Here is a 20,943-nt window from a genome sequence, read left to right as displayed (position 1 = left end):
CCCGGGAGGAGGTCGATAGGACAATCATAAGGCCTGTGAGGAGGTAGAGTCTCAGCTTGTTTTTTGCAAAAAACATCCGCAAAGTCCATATAGGCCTTAGGGAGACCGGTTACGGGAGGAACCACAGAGTCACGGCAAGGGTTACTGGGAACCGGTTTTAGGCAGTCCTTGGAACAAGAGGGCCCCCATATCTTGATCTCCCCAGTGGACCAATCCAGGGTTGGGGAGTGAAGTTGAAGCCAGGGAAGTCCAAGGAGAATTTCAGAAGTGCAATTGGGAAGGACCAAAAGTTCAATCCTCTCGTGATGAGGTCCGATGTGCATTAGAAGGGGCTCCGTGCGGAAACGTATGGTACAGTCCAATCTTTCATTGTTTACACAATTGATGTAGAGGGGTCTGGCGAGACTGGTCACCGGGATGTTGAACCTGTTGACGAGAGAGGCCAAAATAAAATTTCCTGCAGATCCGGAGTCCAAGAAGGCCACAGCAGAGAAGGAGAAGGCAGATGCAGACATCCGCACAGGCACAGTAAGACGTGGAGAAGCAGAGTAGACATCAAGGACTGTCTCACCTTTGTGCGGAGTCAGCGTACGTCTTTCCAGGCGGGGAGGACGGATAGGACAATCCTTCAGGAAGTGTTCAGTACTAGCACAGTACAGGCAGAGATTCTCCATGCGGCGTCGTGTCCTCTCTTGAGGTGTCAGGCGAGACCGGTCGACCTGCATAGCCTCCACGGCGGGAGGCACAGGAACAGATTGCAGGGGACCAGAGGAGAGAGGAGCCGGGGAGAAGAAACGCCTCGTGCGAACAGAGTCCATATCCTGGCGGAGCTCCTGACGCCTTTCGGAAAAACGCATGTCAATGCGAGTGGCTAGGTGAATGAGTTCATGTAGATTAGCAGGGATTTCTCGTGCGGCCAGAACATCTTTAATGTTGCTGGATAGGCCTTTTTTAAAGGTCGCGCAGAGGGCCTCATTATTCCAGGATAATTCAGAAGCAAGAGTACGGAATTGTACGGCATACTCGCCAACGGAAGAATTACCCTGGACCAGGTTCAACAGGGCAGTCTCAGCAGAAGAGGCTCGGGCAGGTTCCTCAAAGACACTTCGAATTTCCGAGAAGAAGGAGTGTACAGAGGCAGTGACGGGGTCATTGCGGTCCCAGAGCGGTGTGGCCCAAGACAGGGCTTTTCCAGACAGAAGGCTGACTACGAAAGCCACCTTAGACCTTTCAGTGGGAAACTGGTCCGACATCATCTCCAGGTGCAGGGAACATTGGGAAAGAAAGCCACGGCAAAACTTAGAGTCCCCATCAAATTTATCCGGCAAGGATAGTCGTAGACCAGAAGCGGCCACTCGCTGCGGAGGAGATGCAGGAGCTGGCGGAGGAGATGATTGCTGAAGCTGTGGTAGTAACTGCTGAAGCATAACGGTCAGTTGAGACAGCTGTTGGCCTTGTTGCGCTATCTGTTGCGACTGCTGGGCGACCACCGTGGTGAGGTCAGCGACAACTGGCAGAGGAACTTCAGCGGGATCCATGGCCGGATCTACTGTCACGATGCCGGCTGGCAGGTAGTGGATCCTCTGTGCCAGAGAGGGATTGGCGTGGACCGTGCTAGTGGATCGGTTCTAAGTCACTACTGGTTTTCACCAGAGCCCGCCGCAAAGCGGGATGGTCTTGCTGCGGCGGTAGTGACCAGGTCGTATCCACTAGCAACGGCTCAACCTCTCTGGCTGCTGAAGATAGGCGCGGTACAAGGGAGTAGACAGAAGCAAGGTCGGACGTAGCAGAAGGTCGGGGCAGGCAGCAAGGATCGTAGTCAGGGGCAACGGCAGGAGGTCTGGAACACAGGCTAGGAACATACAAGGAAACGCTTTCACTGGCACGATGGCAACAAGATCCGGCAAGGAAGTGCAGGGGAAGTGAGGTGATATAGGGAAGTGCACAGGTGATAACACTAATTGGAACCACTGCGCCAATCAGCGGCGCAGTGGCCCTTTAAATCGCAAAGACCCGGCGCGCGCGCGCCCTAGGGAGCGGGGCCGCGCGCGCCGGGACAGGACTGACGGAGAGCGAGTCAGGTACGGGAGCCGGGGTGCGCATCGCGAGCGGGCGCTACCCGCATCGCGAATCGCATCCCGGCTGGAGGCGGTATCGCAGCGCCCCGGGTCAGTGGATCTGACCGGAGCGCTGCAGTGAGGAGAGTGTAGCGAGCGCTCCGGGGAGGAGCGGGGACCCGGAGCGCTTGGCGTAACAAGCACACTGCTAGCACAAAGATACAGATAAAACATGAGTATATAGATACAACATGAAAAGCTACACAGCTATGGTGCAAAAAATGAAAATATAAAATGATGAAGTTATGAATAGTGAGGTACTTAGCTTGCAATTTGGCGGCCAAATAGCTTGGACCATCCCACCACGGTAAGGTGACCTCATTTTGATGGACCCTAAACTATGAATATGCCTCTGTGTGAACAGTTCAGCAGGCATTGCAGGATTTGAAACATCCAAGACACCTAATATACACCTGATACAGGTGGGTGGGGTGCAAGAGCTGTAAAAAAAAATGTTTGCTATTTTTTTGTACATTTTTTTTATTTTTTAACAATTTTTTAAAACATTTTTTAAAAGTTTTTTAAAAGCTGGCGGGCTATGAGTTCAGACAAGCCAGCTGTCACCTCACATATGATTTGCACTAGTGTGACAATGAGCCCAGCAGGCCCAAAAACTCCCAAGTATGAAGTGAACTGACTGATTTTATTTCACAGCCAAAGAAGGTTTATTTTTTTTTTCAAATTTACACTACGGTCACACCACATATGATTTGCACTAGTGTGACAATGAGCCCAGCAGCCCAAAAACTCCCAAGTGTGAAGTGAAGTGACTGATTTTATTTTACAGCCAAAAAAGGTTTGTTTTTTTTAATTTACACTATGCTCACTCCAAAGATGATTTGCACTAGTGTGACAATGAGCCCTGAAGGCCAAAAGACTCCCAAGTGTGAAGTGAAGTGACTGATTTTATTTTACAGCCAATAAAGTTTTTTTTTTTTCTAATTTACACTATGGTCACCCCAAAGATGATTTGCACTAGTGTGACAATGAGCCCTGAAGGCCAAAAGACTCCAAAGTGTTAAGTGAAGTGACTGATTTTATTTTACAGCCAATAAAGTTTTTTTTTTTTCTAATTTACACTATGCTCACCCCAAAGATGATTTGCACTAGTATGACAATGAGCCCTGAAGGCCAAAAGACTCCCAAGTGTGAAGTGAAGTGACTGATTTTATTTTACAACCAAAAAAGTTTTTTTTTTTTTTTTTTCAAATTTACACTAAGGTCACCCCAAAGATGATTTGCACTAGTTGCTGGAAAAAAAAAAAGTTTGCCAGCGGAGTACCCCCTTTAAACAGTAGTTAGCCAATCTGGGTGCCTCCAGCTGTTGCAAAACACACGGACTGATGTTTGAGCCCTTTTAATACTGTAGTTGCTGGACTGAAAAAAAGTTTGCCAGCGGAGTACCCCTTTTAAACAGTGGTTACCCAACCAGGGTGCCTCCAGCTGCTGCAAAACACACGGACTGATGTTTGAGCCCTTTTAATACTGTAGTTGCTGGACTGAAAAAAAGTTTGCCAGTGGAGTACCCCTTTAAAACAGTGGTTACCCAACCAGGGTGCCTCCAGCTGTTGCAAAACACACGGACTGATGTTTGAGCCCTTTTAATACTGTAGTTGCTGGACTGAAAAAAGTTTGCCAGCGGAGCACCCCTTTTAAACAGTGGTTAGCCAACCAGGGTGCCTCCAGCTGTTGCAAAACACACAGACTGATGTTTGAGCCCTTTTAATACTGTAGTTGCTGGACTGAAAAAAAGTTTGCCAGCGGAGCACCCCTTAACCAGAGGTTACCCAACCAGAGTGCCTCCAGCTGTTGCAAAACACATGGACTGATGTTTGAGCCCTTTTAATACTGTAGTTGCTGGACTGAAAAAAAGTTTGCCAGCGGAGTACCCCTTTTAAACAGTGGTTAGCCAACCAGGGTGCCTCCAGCTGTTGCAAAACACACGGACTGATGTTTGAGCCCTTTTAATACTGTAGTTGCTGGACTGAAAAAAAGTTTGCCAGCAGAGTACCACTTAACCAGAGGTTACCCAACCAGGGTGCCTCCAGCTGTTGCAAAACACACGGACTGATCTTTGAGCCCTTCTAATACTGTAGCTGCTTGAAAGAAATCAAGTTTTCAACCGGAGTACCCTTTTAAACCTGTGGTTCCCTCCCAACCAGGGTGCCTCCAGCTGTTGCAAGATACATGGACTGATATTTGAGCCCTAAAAAGGGCTTTTTTGGGTGCTGTCCTTAAAGCAGATGTTATATTAGTGGTTTAGGAGTGAAGTGGACCCTGAATGAACCACCTAGCTATCGCTTTCCCTATTACAGCAAGAGCAGCTTCACTTTCCCTCCTCTCTCTAAGCCTACAGCATGCCGAATGAAAGTAAAATGGCGTCCGTGCAGGAGGTAGGAGGGTCTGAAAGGGAGGGTCTGCTAGTGATTGGCTGTAATGTGTCTGCTGACTGTGACACACAGGGTCAAAGTTTACCGCAATGTTAATGAATAGGGGGCGGATCGAACTTCACATATGTTCGCCCGGCGAGGCGAACGCTGTCAAGCAAAGTTCGCCGGGAACCGTTCGCCGGCGAACAATTCGCGACATCTCTACAGACCACATTGTCTGACTTCCTTTTAAAGACACTTCCCCTTTCTACTACCTCATTAATTAGGCCACAGGTGGAGGTTTCTCCAAGGTTAGCTAGGGAAATACACCCTTCCCTTGCCACACTGTCACTATATATATATATATATATATATATATATATATATATATATACACACACAGTGGGGATCAAAAGTTTGGGCACACTAGGTAAAAATTTGTATTAATGTGCATAAAGAAGCCAAGGAAAGATGGAAAAATCTCCAAAAGGCATAAAAGTACAGATTAGACATTCTTATAATATGTCAACAAAAGTTAGATTTTATTTCCATCATTTACACTTTCAAAATAACAGGAAACAAAAAAATTGCGTCTGCAAAAGTTTGGGCACCCTGCAGAATTTATAGCATGCACTGCCCCCTTTGCAAAGCTAAGACTTGCCAGTGTCATGGATTGTTCTCAATCATCATCTGGGAAGACCAGGTGATGTCAATCTCAAAGGTTTTAAATGCCCAGACTCATCTGACCTTACCCCAACAATCAGCACCATGAGTTCTTCTAAGCAGTTGTCTAGAAATCTGAAACTGAAAATAGTTGACGCTCACAAAGCTGGAGAAGGCTATAAGAAGATAGCAAAACGTTTTCAGATGTCAATATCCTCTGTTCGGAATGTAATTAAGAAATGGCAGTATCAGGAACAGTGGAAGTTAAAGTAAGATCTGGAAGACCAAGAAAAATATCAGACAGAACAGCTCTCAGGATTGTGAGAAAAACTATTCAAAACCCACGTTTGACTGCACAATCCCTCCAGAAAGATCTGGCAGACAGTGGAGGTGTGGTACACTAATCAACTATAAAGAGATACTTATACAAATATGGTCTTCATGGAAGAGTCATTAGAAGAAAACCTCTTCTACGTCCTCACCACAAAAATCAGCATTTGAACTTTGCAAATGAACATATAGACAAGCCTGATGCATTTTGGAAACAAGTTCAGTGGCCCGATGAGGTTAAAATTGAACTTTTTGGCCGGAATGAGCAAAGGTACGTTTAGAGAAGAAGGGGAACAGAATTTAATGAAAAGAACCTCTGTCCAACTGTTAAGCATGGGGGTGGATCAATCATGCTTTGGGGTTGTATTGCAGCCAGAGGCACAGGGAACATCTCACGAGTAGAAGGAAAAATGGATTCAATAAAATGTCAGCAAATTTTGGATGCTAACTTGATGCCATCTGTGAAAAAGCGGAAGTTAAAGAGAGGATGGATTCTACAAATGGATAATGATCCTAAACACACCTCGAAATCCACAGGGGATTACATCAAGAGGAGTAAACTGAAGGTTTTGCCATGGCCTTCACAATCTCCTGACCTCAACATAATTGAAAATCTATGGATAGACCTTAAAAGAGCAGTGCGTGACAGACAGCTCAGAAATCTCAAAGAACTGGAAGACTTTTGTAAGGAAGAATGGTCAAAGATACCTCAAACAAGAATTGAAAGACTCTTGGCTGGCTACAAAAAGTGTTTACAAGCTGTGATACTTGCCAAAGGGGGCAGTACAAGATATTAACTCTGCAGGGTGCCCAAACTTTTGCAGATGACATTTTTTTGTTTTCTGTTATTTTGAAAGTGTAAATGATGGAAATAAAATCTAACTTTTGTTGACATATTATAAGAATGTCTAATCTGTAATTTGATGCCTTTTGGAGATTTTTCCATCTTTCTTTCGCTTCTTTATGCACATTAATACAAATGTTTACCTGGGGTGCCCAAACTTTTGATCCCCACTGTGTATATATATATATATATATATATATATATATATACAGCACTGTGGTATTGATCATTGGTATTGGTATATTGGTAACCTTGATAATGATAATATGTGTTGATAACATCACATTGCTATTATTTACATAAATCCAGTGTACACGCAGACCCTTCCCTGCACAGATTTTTTTTGATAATTGGAGGCATTTATTATTATGTGGATAGCTGAGCAATGTCTGGGGTTGGCCAACTAGAATCTGGATATTCAGTGTACATTCTGTAATGGATTTCCTGCTCCTGCTGTATACTCTAGTTCAGACTCCAGTCAGCTATTTTCCTCCCACTACATCGTCTTGAAGGGAAAAAGAGTTAGCTGAATTGCAAGCTAGAGTGCTCAGCAGAAAAAATGGAAATCCATGACCGGATGCACACAAGACAAGAAGTGGAGCAATAAGGACAACAGATAATACTGTTGGCATCATCAGAAGAAGAGGAAAAGAGTGAATGGCCACAAAAAGGCAATAAAATAACTTTATTTGGCAATATATATATTCATTTATTAGACAACTGTAAATAGAATTCACAGTTGTAACACCCCTTAACTTTAATAGACCATTAAAATTACTTCTCCAGGCTCTATCTAGTAATCGTGGGGTCTCAGCTCTGGTTTAAACTCTTGACATGTCCGTGTGGCATGTCAATGTTAAGTGACACTAATGCTTTGAAGGGTTTGTCCAGCCAAAAACAACTTATTTCCTTTCCACAGGCTAGGGGATACGTGTCTTATCATGGTGGTAGTTCAACTGCTGGGGCCCCCATGCAATCTCCAAATTGAGTTTAGGGGTTCCAATTAGAGTTTTAGCTGTTTTAGTAAGAAACAAGAGGATTTTGAAGATGTTTTTGAGGTGCAGGTGACATGAACATGAGAGGGACTGAATATAGGGATTAAAAGATATATCTGTATATAGCATAACTCCAAGACTGCGAGCTTGTTGCCTGGAAGTTAGGGTGTTACTACACAGCGAGATGGAAATGGCAGGTTTAGGTAGATTAGTTGATGTAGACAATACAAATGTTCAGTTTTAGAAAGATATAGTTTCAGATATAGGGAGGAAATATTTTGTGTTAGACAGCATTAAGCATATGTAAAAAGATTATTTCAACAGTACATATTATGTGTGTACAGGGTGGGCCATTTATATGCATACACCTTAATAACATGGGAATGGTTGGTGATATTAACTTCCTGTTTGTGGCACATTAGTACATGTGAGGGGGGAAACTTTTCAAGATGGGTGGTGACCATGGCGGCCATTTTTAAGTCAGCCATTTTGAATCCAACTTTTGTTTTTTCAATAGGAAGAGGGTCATGTGACACATCAAACTTATTGGTAATTTCACAAGAAAAACAATCATGTGCTTGGTTTTAACGTAACTTTATTCTTTCATGAGTTATTTACAAGTTTCTGACCACTTATAAAATGTGTTCAATGTGCTGCCCATTGTGTTGGATTGTCAATGCAACCCTCTTCTCCCACTCTTCACACACTGATAGCAACACCACAGGAGAAATGCTAGCACAGGCTTCCAGTATCTGTAGTTTCAGGTGCTGCACATCTCGTATCTCACAGCATAGACAATTGCCTTCAGATGACCTCAAAGATAAAAGTCTAAGGGGGTCAGATCGGTAGACCTTGGAGGCCATTCAACTGGCCCACGACGACCAATCCACTTTCCAATCTAGGAATGCTCGGACCTGACACCCATAATGGGGTGGTCACCATCTTGCTGGAAAAACTCAGGGAACGTGCCAGCTTCAGTGCATAAAGAGGGAAACACATCATCATGAAGCAATTTCGCATATCCAGTGGCCTTGAGGTTTCCATTGATGAAGAATGGCCCCACTATATTTGTACCCCATATACCACACCATACCATCAATGTTTGTGTTCCAACAGTCTTGGAGGGATCTATCCAATGTGGGTTAGTGTCAGACCAATAGCGGTGGTTGTTTGTTAACTTCACCATTCACATAAAAGTTTGCCTCATCACTGAACAAAATCTTCAGCGTAAACTGAGGGTCCTGTTCCAATTTTTGTTTTGCCCATTCTGCAGCACCTGAAACTACGGATACTGGAAGCCTGTGCTAGCATTTCTCCTGCGGTGTTGCTATCAGCGTGTGAAGAGTGGGAGAAGAGGGTTGCATTGACAATCCAACATAATGGGCAGCACATTGAACACATTTTATAAGTGGTCAGAAACTTTTAAATAACTCATGAAAGAATAAAGTTGCATTAAATCCAAGCACATGATAGATTTCTTGTGAAATTTCCAATAAGTTTGATGTGTCACATGACCCTCTTCCTATTGAAAAAACTAAAGTTGGATTCAAAGTGGCCAACTTTAAAATGGCCGCCATGGTCCCCACCCATCTTGATAAGTTTTCCCCCTCACATATACTAATGTGCCACAAACAGGAAGTTAATATCACCAACCATTCCCATTTTATTAAGGTGTATCCATATAAATGGCCCACCCTGTACATTATATGCCATTCACCCTATAGTTATTTGTTCCCTGAGAGCAGATAATCAGTTTTATTGTATATACTGTAGAGCGTTATATACATTTCTCTCTTTCCTCGCTTGCAGTCAGATACTCTTCAATCAGTTTGACAAGTTTTCCTGGAAAATATTAAGATAGAGGAGATTTACTTTTGCAAATGTTTGAATAAACTGGCACACATTTCGTGCCCCACATTTATGATGTGTTTCAGGGGTAGCTCAATGTACAGAGATCTGAGCACTTAGCAGAGAGGGTCCACCTCCTGAGCACCTGTGATAGCCCCACTGCAACTTTACTCCTCTCTTTATCCTCTATATAGGGCTATCAGCATATATGTCAAAGGCACACAGAAAATCTTAGCGCCAAATACTGAGCTATGTTCTTTTTTGTATAGCTGTAAAAAGAAGAAAATAGAAGAAAAAAAGTAGAGCGTTATATGATAAGATCTCTATGCATAGCTGATTAGAGGATCTTCAGAAGTTCGGCCTCTATGTGAAAACTTTATTCATTATTTTGAGTGATGCCTGCAATATAGTTTTTATTATTATTCTTAGGTCTCGTGATAATTGTCTCTACTGTGATAACTCTTATAAAACTAGCACAAGCTGTGCCCCAGGTCAGCGGACATCATAAATGGAGAGCATGTGGTTTGGGGAGCTGCTCGTGTGTTTAGAGTGTTTTAGTTACAGTCGATCGATCATTTTTGACACAAAATATTATAATAATTGCAGTATAAACTATGTTAATATATTTAATATCTTGCATTATATGTAAATTGCAATATATCGGCTGTACAATTGGTAATCTTAAAACCTGTATTTAGAAACAGTTTGTCTGATACAACTAAAAGTAATGCTAAGCCCTTGGCAGTGTCTCTGCGCTTTGTTATGGTTGATCATGTCATTTATTATTAGAAGAAATTGCTGCGGATCCACATAAAAAAATTGGTAGGATTTTTATTATACCAACATCATTTCAGCAAGTAAAAAGGTAGAACCACAGAAGATCGACACATTTTAGGCTTTAGTAGCTCTTAATCATTGCTAAGACACAGTGTATCGGGAAGGAATAGGTATGGTCATCTATGGGTCAGGATTATAGTATCATGACCATGATCAGTTGAGCCATCCACAAAATCAAGCTAAAGAATAAATACATAATTGAATGTTCTATTTTACTGATCGGGAACATTGATGTGTTTTTCACTTATGAACTAATATGGTCTGAATGCAAAGGAGTGCAGACACTGCAGGATTCTAACATGGTCTAATATAGAAGTAGACTAATCATTTGTTTTAATGATCTCATAGATTTCGATTGGTTGGAAACATTCTTGTCATCAGATTTGCACAGATTATGCACAGAAACGCTTGTTATCGATCAGGATAATCTAAAGCAATGGGAATATGCAGTTACCAAATGCGTTATCCTGGATGTCACTTCTGGGACACCAATGTAAATTTCATGAGATGTCCTGGTGGGTGTGGTTGCTGTAAGCGGGGGCATAGCTAGGGTTCAATGTACTGGGTGCCAAGAGTGTGCCACTAAGTGACTCTGCCCTGGCCAGGGCATTTAGGGACAAGACTATGACAGGAAATCTTTGCCTTGGGAGAAAGTATGACACATAGTAATGCAGAAAACAACAAAACTAAATAGCAAAACAAGTTGAAATTTTCCAAGAAATTCCATCACTAATAATTAAGAATTCTTATGTTATTTTATCATTATGTTAAATGAGATGAATGTATCACACACTTTTGTTATTTCACACATAAAATTGTACTTGGCCCTCCAAACTTGTGTGAGATTCATTGACATGAGATCCACTTGTACAATTCCATGCCCCCTAATAACATCTATTCATATTGGATTCTCATTATGGATATGTATATGTTGGTGTGAGGGGCATATTCCAGTCCAGTCATTTAATGCAGGAGATAACAATGCATTCTTTTTTCTTTGGTTAGGTATCTCTGTAAGTGTCTCAACATTTAATCTGGTTGCCATATCTCTGGAGAGGTATAGTGCAATATGTAAGCCGCTACAGTCAAGGGTATGGCAGACAAAGTCACATGCCCTGAAGGTTATTGCGGTTACATGGTTGCTTTCATTTACGATGATGTCACCGTACCCAATTTATAGCACGTTGGTACCATTTCCAAAGTATGAAAATACAACTGGACATATGTGTCGCCTTGGGTGGCCCAATGACCTCACCCAACAAGCATGGTAAGAACTGATTATTTTTTACCCTATTATTTGTGAACACACCAGTATAACAGGAACTGCCTAAATATGGTTATTTTTTCACCTAAAATTAAAACATCACATCACAGGTTATCAGGTGCAGCATTGATGCATGCTTTGGAGTCCTGAATAGTCACAAGCAATGGGCTATTGCCCCTATCCCCATAGATAAATTTTTATTGCACCATTAATAAATGTAGGAGATGTGTTTTTTGCATATTTACTTCAGTAACTATCAGTATCATCATTCTCCCCCCCCTGCTCATCATTCTCCCCCCTGCTCATCATTACACCCCTGCTCATCATTCTCCCCCCTGCTCATCATTACACCCCTGCTCATCATTCTCCCCCCCGCCCTGCTCATCATTCCCCCCCTGCTCATTATTACCCCCTGCTCATCATTACCCCCCTGCTCATCATTACCCCCCTGCTCATCATTACCCCCCCTGCTCATCATTAACCCCCTGCTCATCATTACCCCCCCCCTGCTCCTCATTAACCCCCTGCTCATCATTCTCCCCCCCTGCTCATCATTCTCCCCCCCTGCTCATTATTACCCCCTGCTCATCATTACCCCCCCTGCTCATCATTACCCCCCCCCCTGCTCATCATTAACCCCCTGCTCATCATTAACCCCCCTGCTCATCATTAACCCCCCCTGCTCATCATTAACCCCCCTGCTCATCATTCTCCCCCCACCAATCATTCCTCCAGCTTTTTCTATATTTCATATTTCCTTACCTGGCCGTGCCCGGCAGGCTCAGGTGATGCGTCGGGCTTGTGGGCTGTGACGAGTGACGTCTACTGCGGCTCCTCTGCACAGCGTCAGGGACGTCACTCGTCATTTCCTGCAGCGCTGGGGTGTAATGAAGAAAACTGTGCCCTGCAGGAAATGATGAGTGACGCCCCTGACGTCGTGCAGAGGAGCCGCAGGAGACATCACTCGTCACAGCCCACATGACCCGACTCATCAACTGAGCCTGCCGAGCGCAGCCAGGTAAGGGAATATGAAAAATAGGAAAAGCAGGAGGAGTCCAGGGCGGGCCCACAGGAGCCGCCGCTGGTCACTGTTTTAAAGTGGCCACGGCCGGCCTATCGGGGGGCCCGATCCGCTACTGAGCAGCCAGCAGGGATGTCCCGAATGTGACGGGGCCCCCTGCGGGCACGGGGCCCGGAGCAGGTGCTCCATGAGCGCCAATTATGATCCGGCCCTGTGTGCACCTGAGTACATATTGGCCGGCATTTATCATTGTAGGTGTAAGTGAAGCATTTTTCTACACCGTTTTTTGTGTGCTGGTAATGTGTAGGAGAACCAAATTTATTAAATGGTCACAGAACATTTCATAAATTTTGTGCAGGTCACATTTTCTGAAATTTCTCTCTTCACATACACCAAAAAGCATAGCTAAGTCTGGGCTGGTGTAGTTTTAGAGACTTCTCAGTGGCTTTGCGACTTTTTTGTGCCTTTTCACAAAAAAGCGCAGTTTATAAATCCCTTCCATATCTTGTGTATTGCCAAAATCAGTGGATTACAACTAAAAATCTGCAAAAATGTGTAAACCAAAAGGTGCAACAACAAAAAAGGCGCAAATAAACCCTGCTTGCACCTTTTTTGCAAAAAACAGTCTAAAGACAATGATAAATGTCAGCCATTGTTTTTATGTGCTTTGCATAAATTTTACTGTTTTTACTTTCATATCAGAATTCTGCAGCTTGTGAGTCTAAACTACACAATAAATCAAAGAATGGCAATTAGATAGGGCTCATACACCCACTAGCCAGTTTATTAGGTACACCTTGCTAGTGCAAGCTTGGACCCCCTTTTGCCATCATTGCTCGTGGCATACCTTCTACAAGGTGCTAGAAACATTCCTCTGAGATTTTGGTCTATATCAGTGGTTTTCAACCTGCTGACCTCCAGATGTTGCAAAACTACAACTCCCAGCATGCACGGACAGCCAACGGCATGCTGGGAGTTGTAGTTTTGCAACATCTGGAGGTCCGCAGGTTGAAGACCACTGATATAGACCACTGATATAGGTCTATATGGACATAAGGACATCATGCAGTTGCTGCAGTTATGTAGGCTGCACATCCATGATGAGAATTTCCTGTTCACCACATTTCAAAGCCGATCTCTTGGATTGCGATCCGGGTTAAACAAACCAGTTTAACAGGGCAGATCATGTGAGCTTTGTGACATGGTGTCTTATCCTGCTGCAAGTAGTCATCAGATGATGTGCATACTGTGGTCCTAAAGGGATGGACAAGGTCAGTAACAATACTCAGGTAGACGGTCACATTTAAATGATGATCGATTAGTACTAAGGGGCCTAAAGTGTGCAAAGAAAATGTTTTCCACACCATTACACCACCACCTACCTGAACCATTAATACAAGGCAGGACAGAGCCATGCTTTCATATTGTTTACACCAAATTCTGACCCTGCTATCTGAATGGTGCAGCTGAAATTGTAGCCTAGGTTTCCTTTTCTGAGCTGACAAAAGTGGCACAACAGTAAACAAACATCTTACGCAGGTTATAATGTCCCCTTTTTGAGGCTACAAACCGCCATATTTAAACTCTCATCAGTGGTGCAGGTTCCTCATAGCCTCTCTTGCAGACTGACCCTCGCTTAGTTATAAAGCCCAGTGTCTAGCTGTCTTCAGCACATGTGCTGATCTGGGCTAGTCTGAAAATCTGTAGTTACCCAAGAAGAAGATAAAAAGCTCAACTTCCAAATCTGTCTTTCATTCCATAAAAATCCAATGTGCAGCTATTGGACATTGCATACAGGTGTGGTTTCACCTGCACACAAAGATTGTGACTTGTACCCTTCCCCTCTCCCCTCAAAAGATAGCGTTCCAATACAGGGCAGTGGACAGAAGTAAGCACTGGGGAGGAAAAGACGTGGGACCTGTAGTGCTCTTCAGACAGCCCCTTTAAATAAACAACTTTGGAGTGATCTCTGATGTCGGTCATTACCGGCAGGAGTCAGCTGTAGAAACGTAAGACATTTAGGCATCAACAGGTTAACAATGACCCTTCTTTTTATTCCCTGTCGCTCAAACACATAAAGACCAATGTCATAGAACCCAACCCCTAGACAACACAGGGCATACCTGTACGCTATTGCCATCTGGGCCTTAACATACCAGGGTGTACCCTGGAGCTTTAATTGTCTGCGCTCCTTTCATAGGTGATGAGTGACGGTTACTATCAGTAGGTGGGCACTCACGCCTTTGCCTGTCATTAACCCTTCAGTTGACTCTTTTTAATAGTTCAAACACTTCAGTACGCAGCAATACCAAAATACCAAATATGGTTTTATTGATAATAATAATTATTATTACTTTTCTGTAAAATTGGAAAATGGAGTGATTTTAATTTTTATTACGGGATGGGCTTTTTTTTATATAATTTGAAATTAACTATTTAGTTTGCTTTTCAAAAGTGGGAGGAAACACACCAGGAACAACATGCAAACTCCATACTGATGTTGCCTTATGTTGGATTGAAACCCACGATTCAGGGCTGCAAGGCTACAGTCCTAAATACTTTACCATTGTAGCAGACTGTGTGGCTATTATGGGGCCCTTGGACAGAGGGGACCCAGCCCCAGTTGGCCCCCTCTCTTTATGTAAAAACTGCGCTGTACTCTTTTCTCCAGTTATTTGCATTAGCAACAAAATAATGGAGGGGGGGGGTGTTGAACAATGGATCATGGAAAGAAAAGAGAAATAAAAAATCAGACACCATAATAGGAGGCCCATTTTAACCTTTGCTATAGGGCCACCTCTCTCCTACATACGCCACTGGTGCAGTCTCTAGTAGTACAAAAATTGAAATATTCATATTTTTTTCTGTGCTACATTTTCCAATTCCGCAATTTAATAATATATCCTGCTACACTTTTATTATAGATTGCTTAGATACAATATTATTGTTTCTTTTATTTATTTTTTATAATTTTAGGTACATATTTCTTCTGTTAATTCTCTTCCTTGTCCCGGGAATTGTTATGACGATTGCATATGCCTTAATTTCCATGGAATTATACAGAGGGATCAGATTTGATGCAAATCAGAAAAAAGGTAACACTGTCCACATAAAAATGTGTTTAAATATAAGAAAATACTCTCAAAATAGAGTTTTGCAATCGGCCTACAGTAGAAGCTCATGCATGTGACCTTTAACCCCAGATTATAGAAACATAGGGTATTTTGTAAATTCGAATAGGATTTTATTGGAAATAATACACAATGCTTTTCTTTTTGAAGCACTATTTTTATTAGATATCTTTGGTTTTATCTCTACATCTACTTAAACTTCTTACCAGGTGATCAGGAGAGTCACATAGGATATTGGTTATCTGTTATCTTGCATGTACAAACCACTATATTCATTTCATTAATTGTTTAAACTACGGTATCTATTAGTATAAACTATATACTGGTAATACTATATTGTGGACATCATGTCCCCTGTTGGCCTATATGTCCTTGTGATTACAAACGTGAACCGTGTACATGCAATGCTCTTAGCTGGTGTATATTTCTGTGTGGGGCACAATGGCAACCACAGAGCCACTGGATTTACTAAGAATTGTGTGCCTCTTCGTAAATCTAGATACCTAAAAATGGGCAAAGATTTATATACATATGGCAAATGGCCCTACATTTCTGCCAAATAAAAAATTGGTATCACTGGAACCATCATGCAGCAATTGGCCAGACTATTCAGGTAGAACTTTGTCCTTATACTGAAGCCAAAATGATAGGAGTCAGTACTCGTGAATATATAGTTGTGCACGCAGACCAGTATAACCATATAGCAAAATGCAAAAAAGTCTCAGCCCTCACAGTTTCTTTGCAAATCTCCTCAGTGTTTATTCACACATCTTATCAAAGTTGCGACGCACAGGACGCGTTTTGGCCAAGAGCCTTTTTCAACTGTTATGCTCACAGTATCACAAAATATAGGAAGCCTGCCCTATCCAGTCAGCAGATAAATACCCCTCAGAAACTGCATCAGAAGTAGTGTTGGGCGCGAATATTCGCATTTCGAATTTTTATCGCGAATATCCACATGTGTGCATATTCGCATGTGTGAATATTCGCATATTCCTTCTTTTCACTTTTGGGCCAATTAGAATGATGGAAATACCCTTGTCAGAGGTTATCAACAACATCCCTAGCAACCAATAGTAAAGTTGCCCCCTCACTGTTTTCTTCCTCCAATACGCGAGTATGCGAATATAATGAATATGCGAATATAATGAATATGCGAATTTCGAGAATATAGGACGAATATTCGTCTATATACAGTGACCCCCCCACCTACGATGGCCCCGACATATGATCATTTCAACAAACGATGGCCTCTCAGAGGCCATCGCATGTTGAAAGCAGCATCAACATACGATGCTTTTGTATGTCGGGGCCATCGCATAAACGGCTATCCGGCAGCGCAGACTGCTTCAGCTGCCACCGGATAGCCGTTTACGGTCACTTACCTGTCCTCAGGGCTCTGGCGCGTCCTCTTCGGGATCCCCTGCATCGTCGGCGCTCTCCATCGTTGCCATCACGTCACTTCGCACGCCGTACCATCATCCAATAGGAGCGGCGTGCGTAGCGACGTGATGGCGGCGACGGAGAGCGAGGATGCCGGGGAAGCAGAGGCCTTGCCGGAGCATCGGTGACACCCCGGGTACGCGGCGACAGCGATAGAAGGCGACAGCCAGGGCAGCGGTGACAAGCGGTGATGGTCCGGAGCGGTGGGGACAGGTGAGTATAACCTCCAATACCAGTAGTCTTCAACCTGCGGACCTCCAGATGTTGCAAAACTACAACTCCCAGCATCCTATACTTTACATTGCACGGATCCCTCAACATACGATGGTTTCAACAAACGATGGTCCATTTGGAACGGGTTACGGACCACTGTATTCGCGAAATATTGCGAATTTGAATATGGGCAATGCCGCTCATCACTAATCATAAGTGCACCATCCAGCGTCCATTGTTTGTGATCGCCGGACAGGGGAACGCAGCGAGTCCAATCATCCGGCATCCAAACTGAAATGCCGGATCATTGTGAACTGTCCCATTAAAATGAATGGGATCAGCTCTTGCTTTATTTTCCCTCCGGTGCATTTTCTGCAGCGCCGGAGGGGGGGGAAACTGACAACGAATTTATGTAAAGGGTGATAAACTATAAACATAGTCAATGTTTTTGCTTTTATTTCTTCCCACAACAAGCATTTTCTGTTCCTTCCATGTATCCTTGCAACATTTTCCCCACTGCCCAACCCTACTCCTATATCTTATTCTTTATCCACTTCACAGTGATCAGTTTCTGGCTTCCACCCTTACTAAAATAGAGGAACCTACTACCATTCAATACACTAAATCCTTTTTTTAATGTTAGTTCAGCCTTCAGGTGCTCCGGTGGGCTGGAAAAGGTGGATACAGTCCTAGGAAAGAGTCTCCTAGGACTGTATCCACCTTTTCCAGTCCACGGTAGAACCTGAAAGCTGAACTAATTTATGCAGGAAAAGTCATCAACTGCCGAGCCGAAAAGTTTGTGACGAATCGAATTTACTGTAAGTTCGCTCATCTCTAGTGCACACCTGCTTTTCACAAACCACAATTAAATGGATATTGAAAAAAAAAAGACCACCTGATCCATCTAGTACACCCTTATTTTTTTTATCTTAGGATATATATATAAATGTTTATGCCATTCATTACTGTGGATTTACCAACCACATACGTGGGTGCTTTGTTCCCTCACTTTGCTTCTGATCTCCCTTCCATCTTTACTCATCTTACAGGTGATCTGACCCCCATTGAGTACAAAGCTAAAATGGAAAAACATTTTTTTTATAAACATTGATATCAGTGAGTAATACATGAAAATTGTATTTATTCTGTCTAAGTCATTAGACACTGCACAAAACCAAGTAAACAACAAAATAATGTTCTTCACTAAAAACTCCAAAACAAATGAAGTCATTAAACCCTATTAGAGTTTGCATAGGTCACGTTGTTCCTCACTGAACATCAAGCTCGTTATTACCGTTACTTTGTATTGCAGACGTTGTTAGGAAACCCAACAAGCAGATGTCCGGATGTCTGTGCTTCTGGATATTGAACATTATTTTGTTGCTCTGTATATTTATATTATTCATTATTGCCTTGTTTCCTCCCTTTTTGGCCTCCTCTCTACAGAACGGACAAGCAGTATAAGCAGTAACCAGTTCGAAAATGGAGACGGCTGCTATCTCCAGAAGTCAAAAAGGAAGAATAAAGTCGAAATGCGTCAGCTGTCCTCAGGTCACAGCAGTACCAAGATCGAAAGAGTCCGCAGCAACAGCTCAGCTGCCAACTTAATGGCCAAGAAAAGAGTTATCCGCATGTTGATCGTCATTGTCATCTTGTTCTTCATCTGCTGGACTCCTATTTTCAGTGTCAATGCTTGGAGAGCCTTCGATGCCACCACTGCAGGAATCCTCCTGTCTGGAGCCCCCATCTCTTTTATCCACCTGCTCTCCTACACCTCAGCTTGTGTCAATCCTATTATTTATTGCTTCATGAATAAGCGATTTCGGCTTGGATTCCTGGCCACCTTCAACTGTTGCCCTGGAAGAGATGTGCAAAGCAGAGGGATGGTGCCAGGAGTAGGAGAGGAAGATGGCAGGACCACTGGGGCATCATTATCCAGGTATACCTACAGTAACATAAGTACCTCTGCTACTGCCACCGCCCCAACATGAGCACCAGAAAACATACTGGGAGGCATTTATAAAGACTGGTTAAGTCGATCACAGTAAGCTATTGTTGGAAAGAACTTCATACCGCACAGTGGATTATAAACAGACTACATTAATATGACTGGTATGAAGGCACCCTGGGTGACTCTCGCTAGATCAATCATGGTAAATTGTTTGGTTGCTGCATTAGTATTCATAAGCCGCAGATCTAAACTCCATTCAATTACTCACCAAGACGTCTGCAAAACTTCATTGATTCCAGCCTAGGTGCCATGGGGAAGACTTAGGGCTGAGATACATCACCGCTGGTTCCATATGCTTCATTATACGTGTATATGGAATAGACTTCTGTTTAAAACATGGATCCTGGCTACACCTTCGCATGTTTCTATAAAATAGCAGGACTTTATCTGTCATTTGTCTATCATACTCTGTACTACAAGTTTTACTCAGCCTGATGCTTTAGCTGTGCACCATGCTTATCTTTTTGGATAAACCACTCAACAAAATGGCACAGATCTGGTAGGTAAGTTGTCACTCATGTAAGCAAAAATAATACGCAAACGATATTGTTATCCAAGTACAGTACTGTACAAATGGTTGTCGCTGTGCCTAGTACTGCAGCGTAGCCCATTCAAGTAAACAGCTGCAGTACCAGTCACAACCACACATGTATTTGGGGAGCTGTGCCTGGGTCCCCAGAATTTCAAGAGACCCTATACGGTATATCAAGGATCAGCAATCCATTAATTAGATTAGAACTTCCGTGGGGCACTTTGGGCTTGTTGTTGTGTGAAGGTGGAAAGATGGGTGGTCTTGTGTGTTTTTGGGTGGGGCTTGATTGAACCCCTTTCAGCTCTTCAAATAATGTTTAGATCCCCATAGGACTTCTGATGTCTAAGAAAGGAAAAGTGCACTTCTAGCAATGCCCTTATCCTAAATCCTTCTTTGCCCGAAAGATTGATAAACTAAAAAAATAAATAAAATAAAAAACACAAAATTCTTTTTTTTTTTCTTCTTCTGTTTTATTTGTTCATTGGGGTTTATTTGTTAAGGGAAAGAAATAGGAAATACATGTGACTGAAATCATTTTTATAAATATGAAATTGCTTATTTGAAAAAGATATCTCCTAACATATAATGTACATATTAAAGGTGATTTATTGTCAGCTTCTGTGTGGTTACATTCTGTTAAACACTGTTTTATTCTTTTTGGTGGTGTCAGTGTAAAACAAGATTCTGAAATCGTGCAGTCCTCACCCATAAGTTTTGTAGAGATCACTTCTCAGCAGTGATTTCTTTATCATCTAATACCTCTATTGTAAAGCTTTTGGATTGGTGGAGGTCTGAATGCTAAGACCCCCACTGATCCCTTCATTTGTCCTCTGAGACTGGTGGGGTCCCAACTGTCAGACATTTACATCAACACAACACGCATAGTAGTTTACAAAACAAACCTTTCATTGTGACACAAGGAAAAATAAGAACCCCCCCCCCCCCCCCCCAAGCTCAGTCAGATTGGATGGAGATAGTCTGTGAACAGCAATTTTCATACCATAGATTCTGAATTGGATTCAAATCTGGGCTATAGTTAGACATTAATGGAGTATTGTAATAAAAGAAAAACGTGTCCCCCATCCAAAGGACCGATCTCCTATACGGGGCCTCGGTGGATGTGCAGACCCCCACAGGAGACTGTGGAGGACATACCCCCTCCATGTTTCTCTATGGGATACATGGAGGGGTCATGTCGGCTGCCACTTGCTCCAGATTTGCATATACTAAAGAAAACAGAAGACCAAAAGCATGGAGCCTTTGGTTTTCATCAGTGTCCCCCCTCACAAGGGTTAGTGTGGGTCACACTGATGACAGATTCCCTT

General features: G+C 42.9%; 1 protein-coding gene across 4 annotated transcripts in view; it reads left to right on the top strand.

Moving 5' to 3' along the window:
- The window catches only part of CCKAR (cholecystokinin A receptor), a 106,940-nt gene extending 86,728 nt beyond the window's left edge, over positions 1-20,212 (top strand). For all 4 annotated transcript variants that reach the window (XM_056555992.1, XM_056555984.1, XM_056555975.1 and 1 more), the window contains 3 exons: positions 11,009-11,270; positions 15,265-15,383; positions 18,522-20,212. In XM_056555992.1, coding sequence (XP_056411967.1) covers positions 11,009-11,270; positions 15,265-15,383; positions 18,522-19,066 — 926 coding nt within the window. In that variant the 3' untranslated portion in view covers positions 19,067-20,212. The remainder of the gene's footprint in view (positions 1-11,008; positions 11,271-15,264; positions 15,384-18,521) is intronic.
- The last annotated feature ends 731 nt before the right edge of the window (positions 20,213-20,943 follow it).

The sequence above is a fragment of the Hyla sarda genome, chromosome 1, assembly GCF_029499605.1.
Source record: "Hyla sarda isolate aHylSar1 chromosome 1, aHylSar1.hap1, whole genome shotgun sequence".
In the NCBI taxonomy this organism is placed as follows: domain Eukaryota; kingdom Metazoa; phylum Chordata; class Amphibia; order Anura; family Hylidae; genus Hyla; species Hyla sarda.
This window is presented reverse-complemented; position numbering and strand designations above follow the sequence as displayed.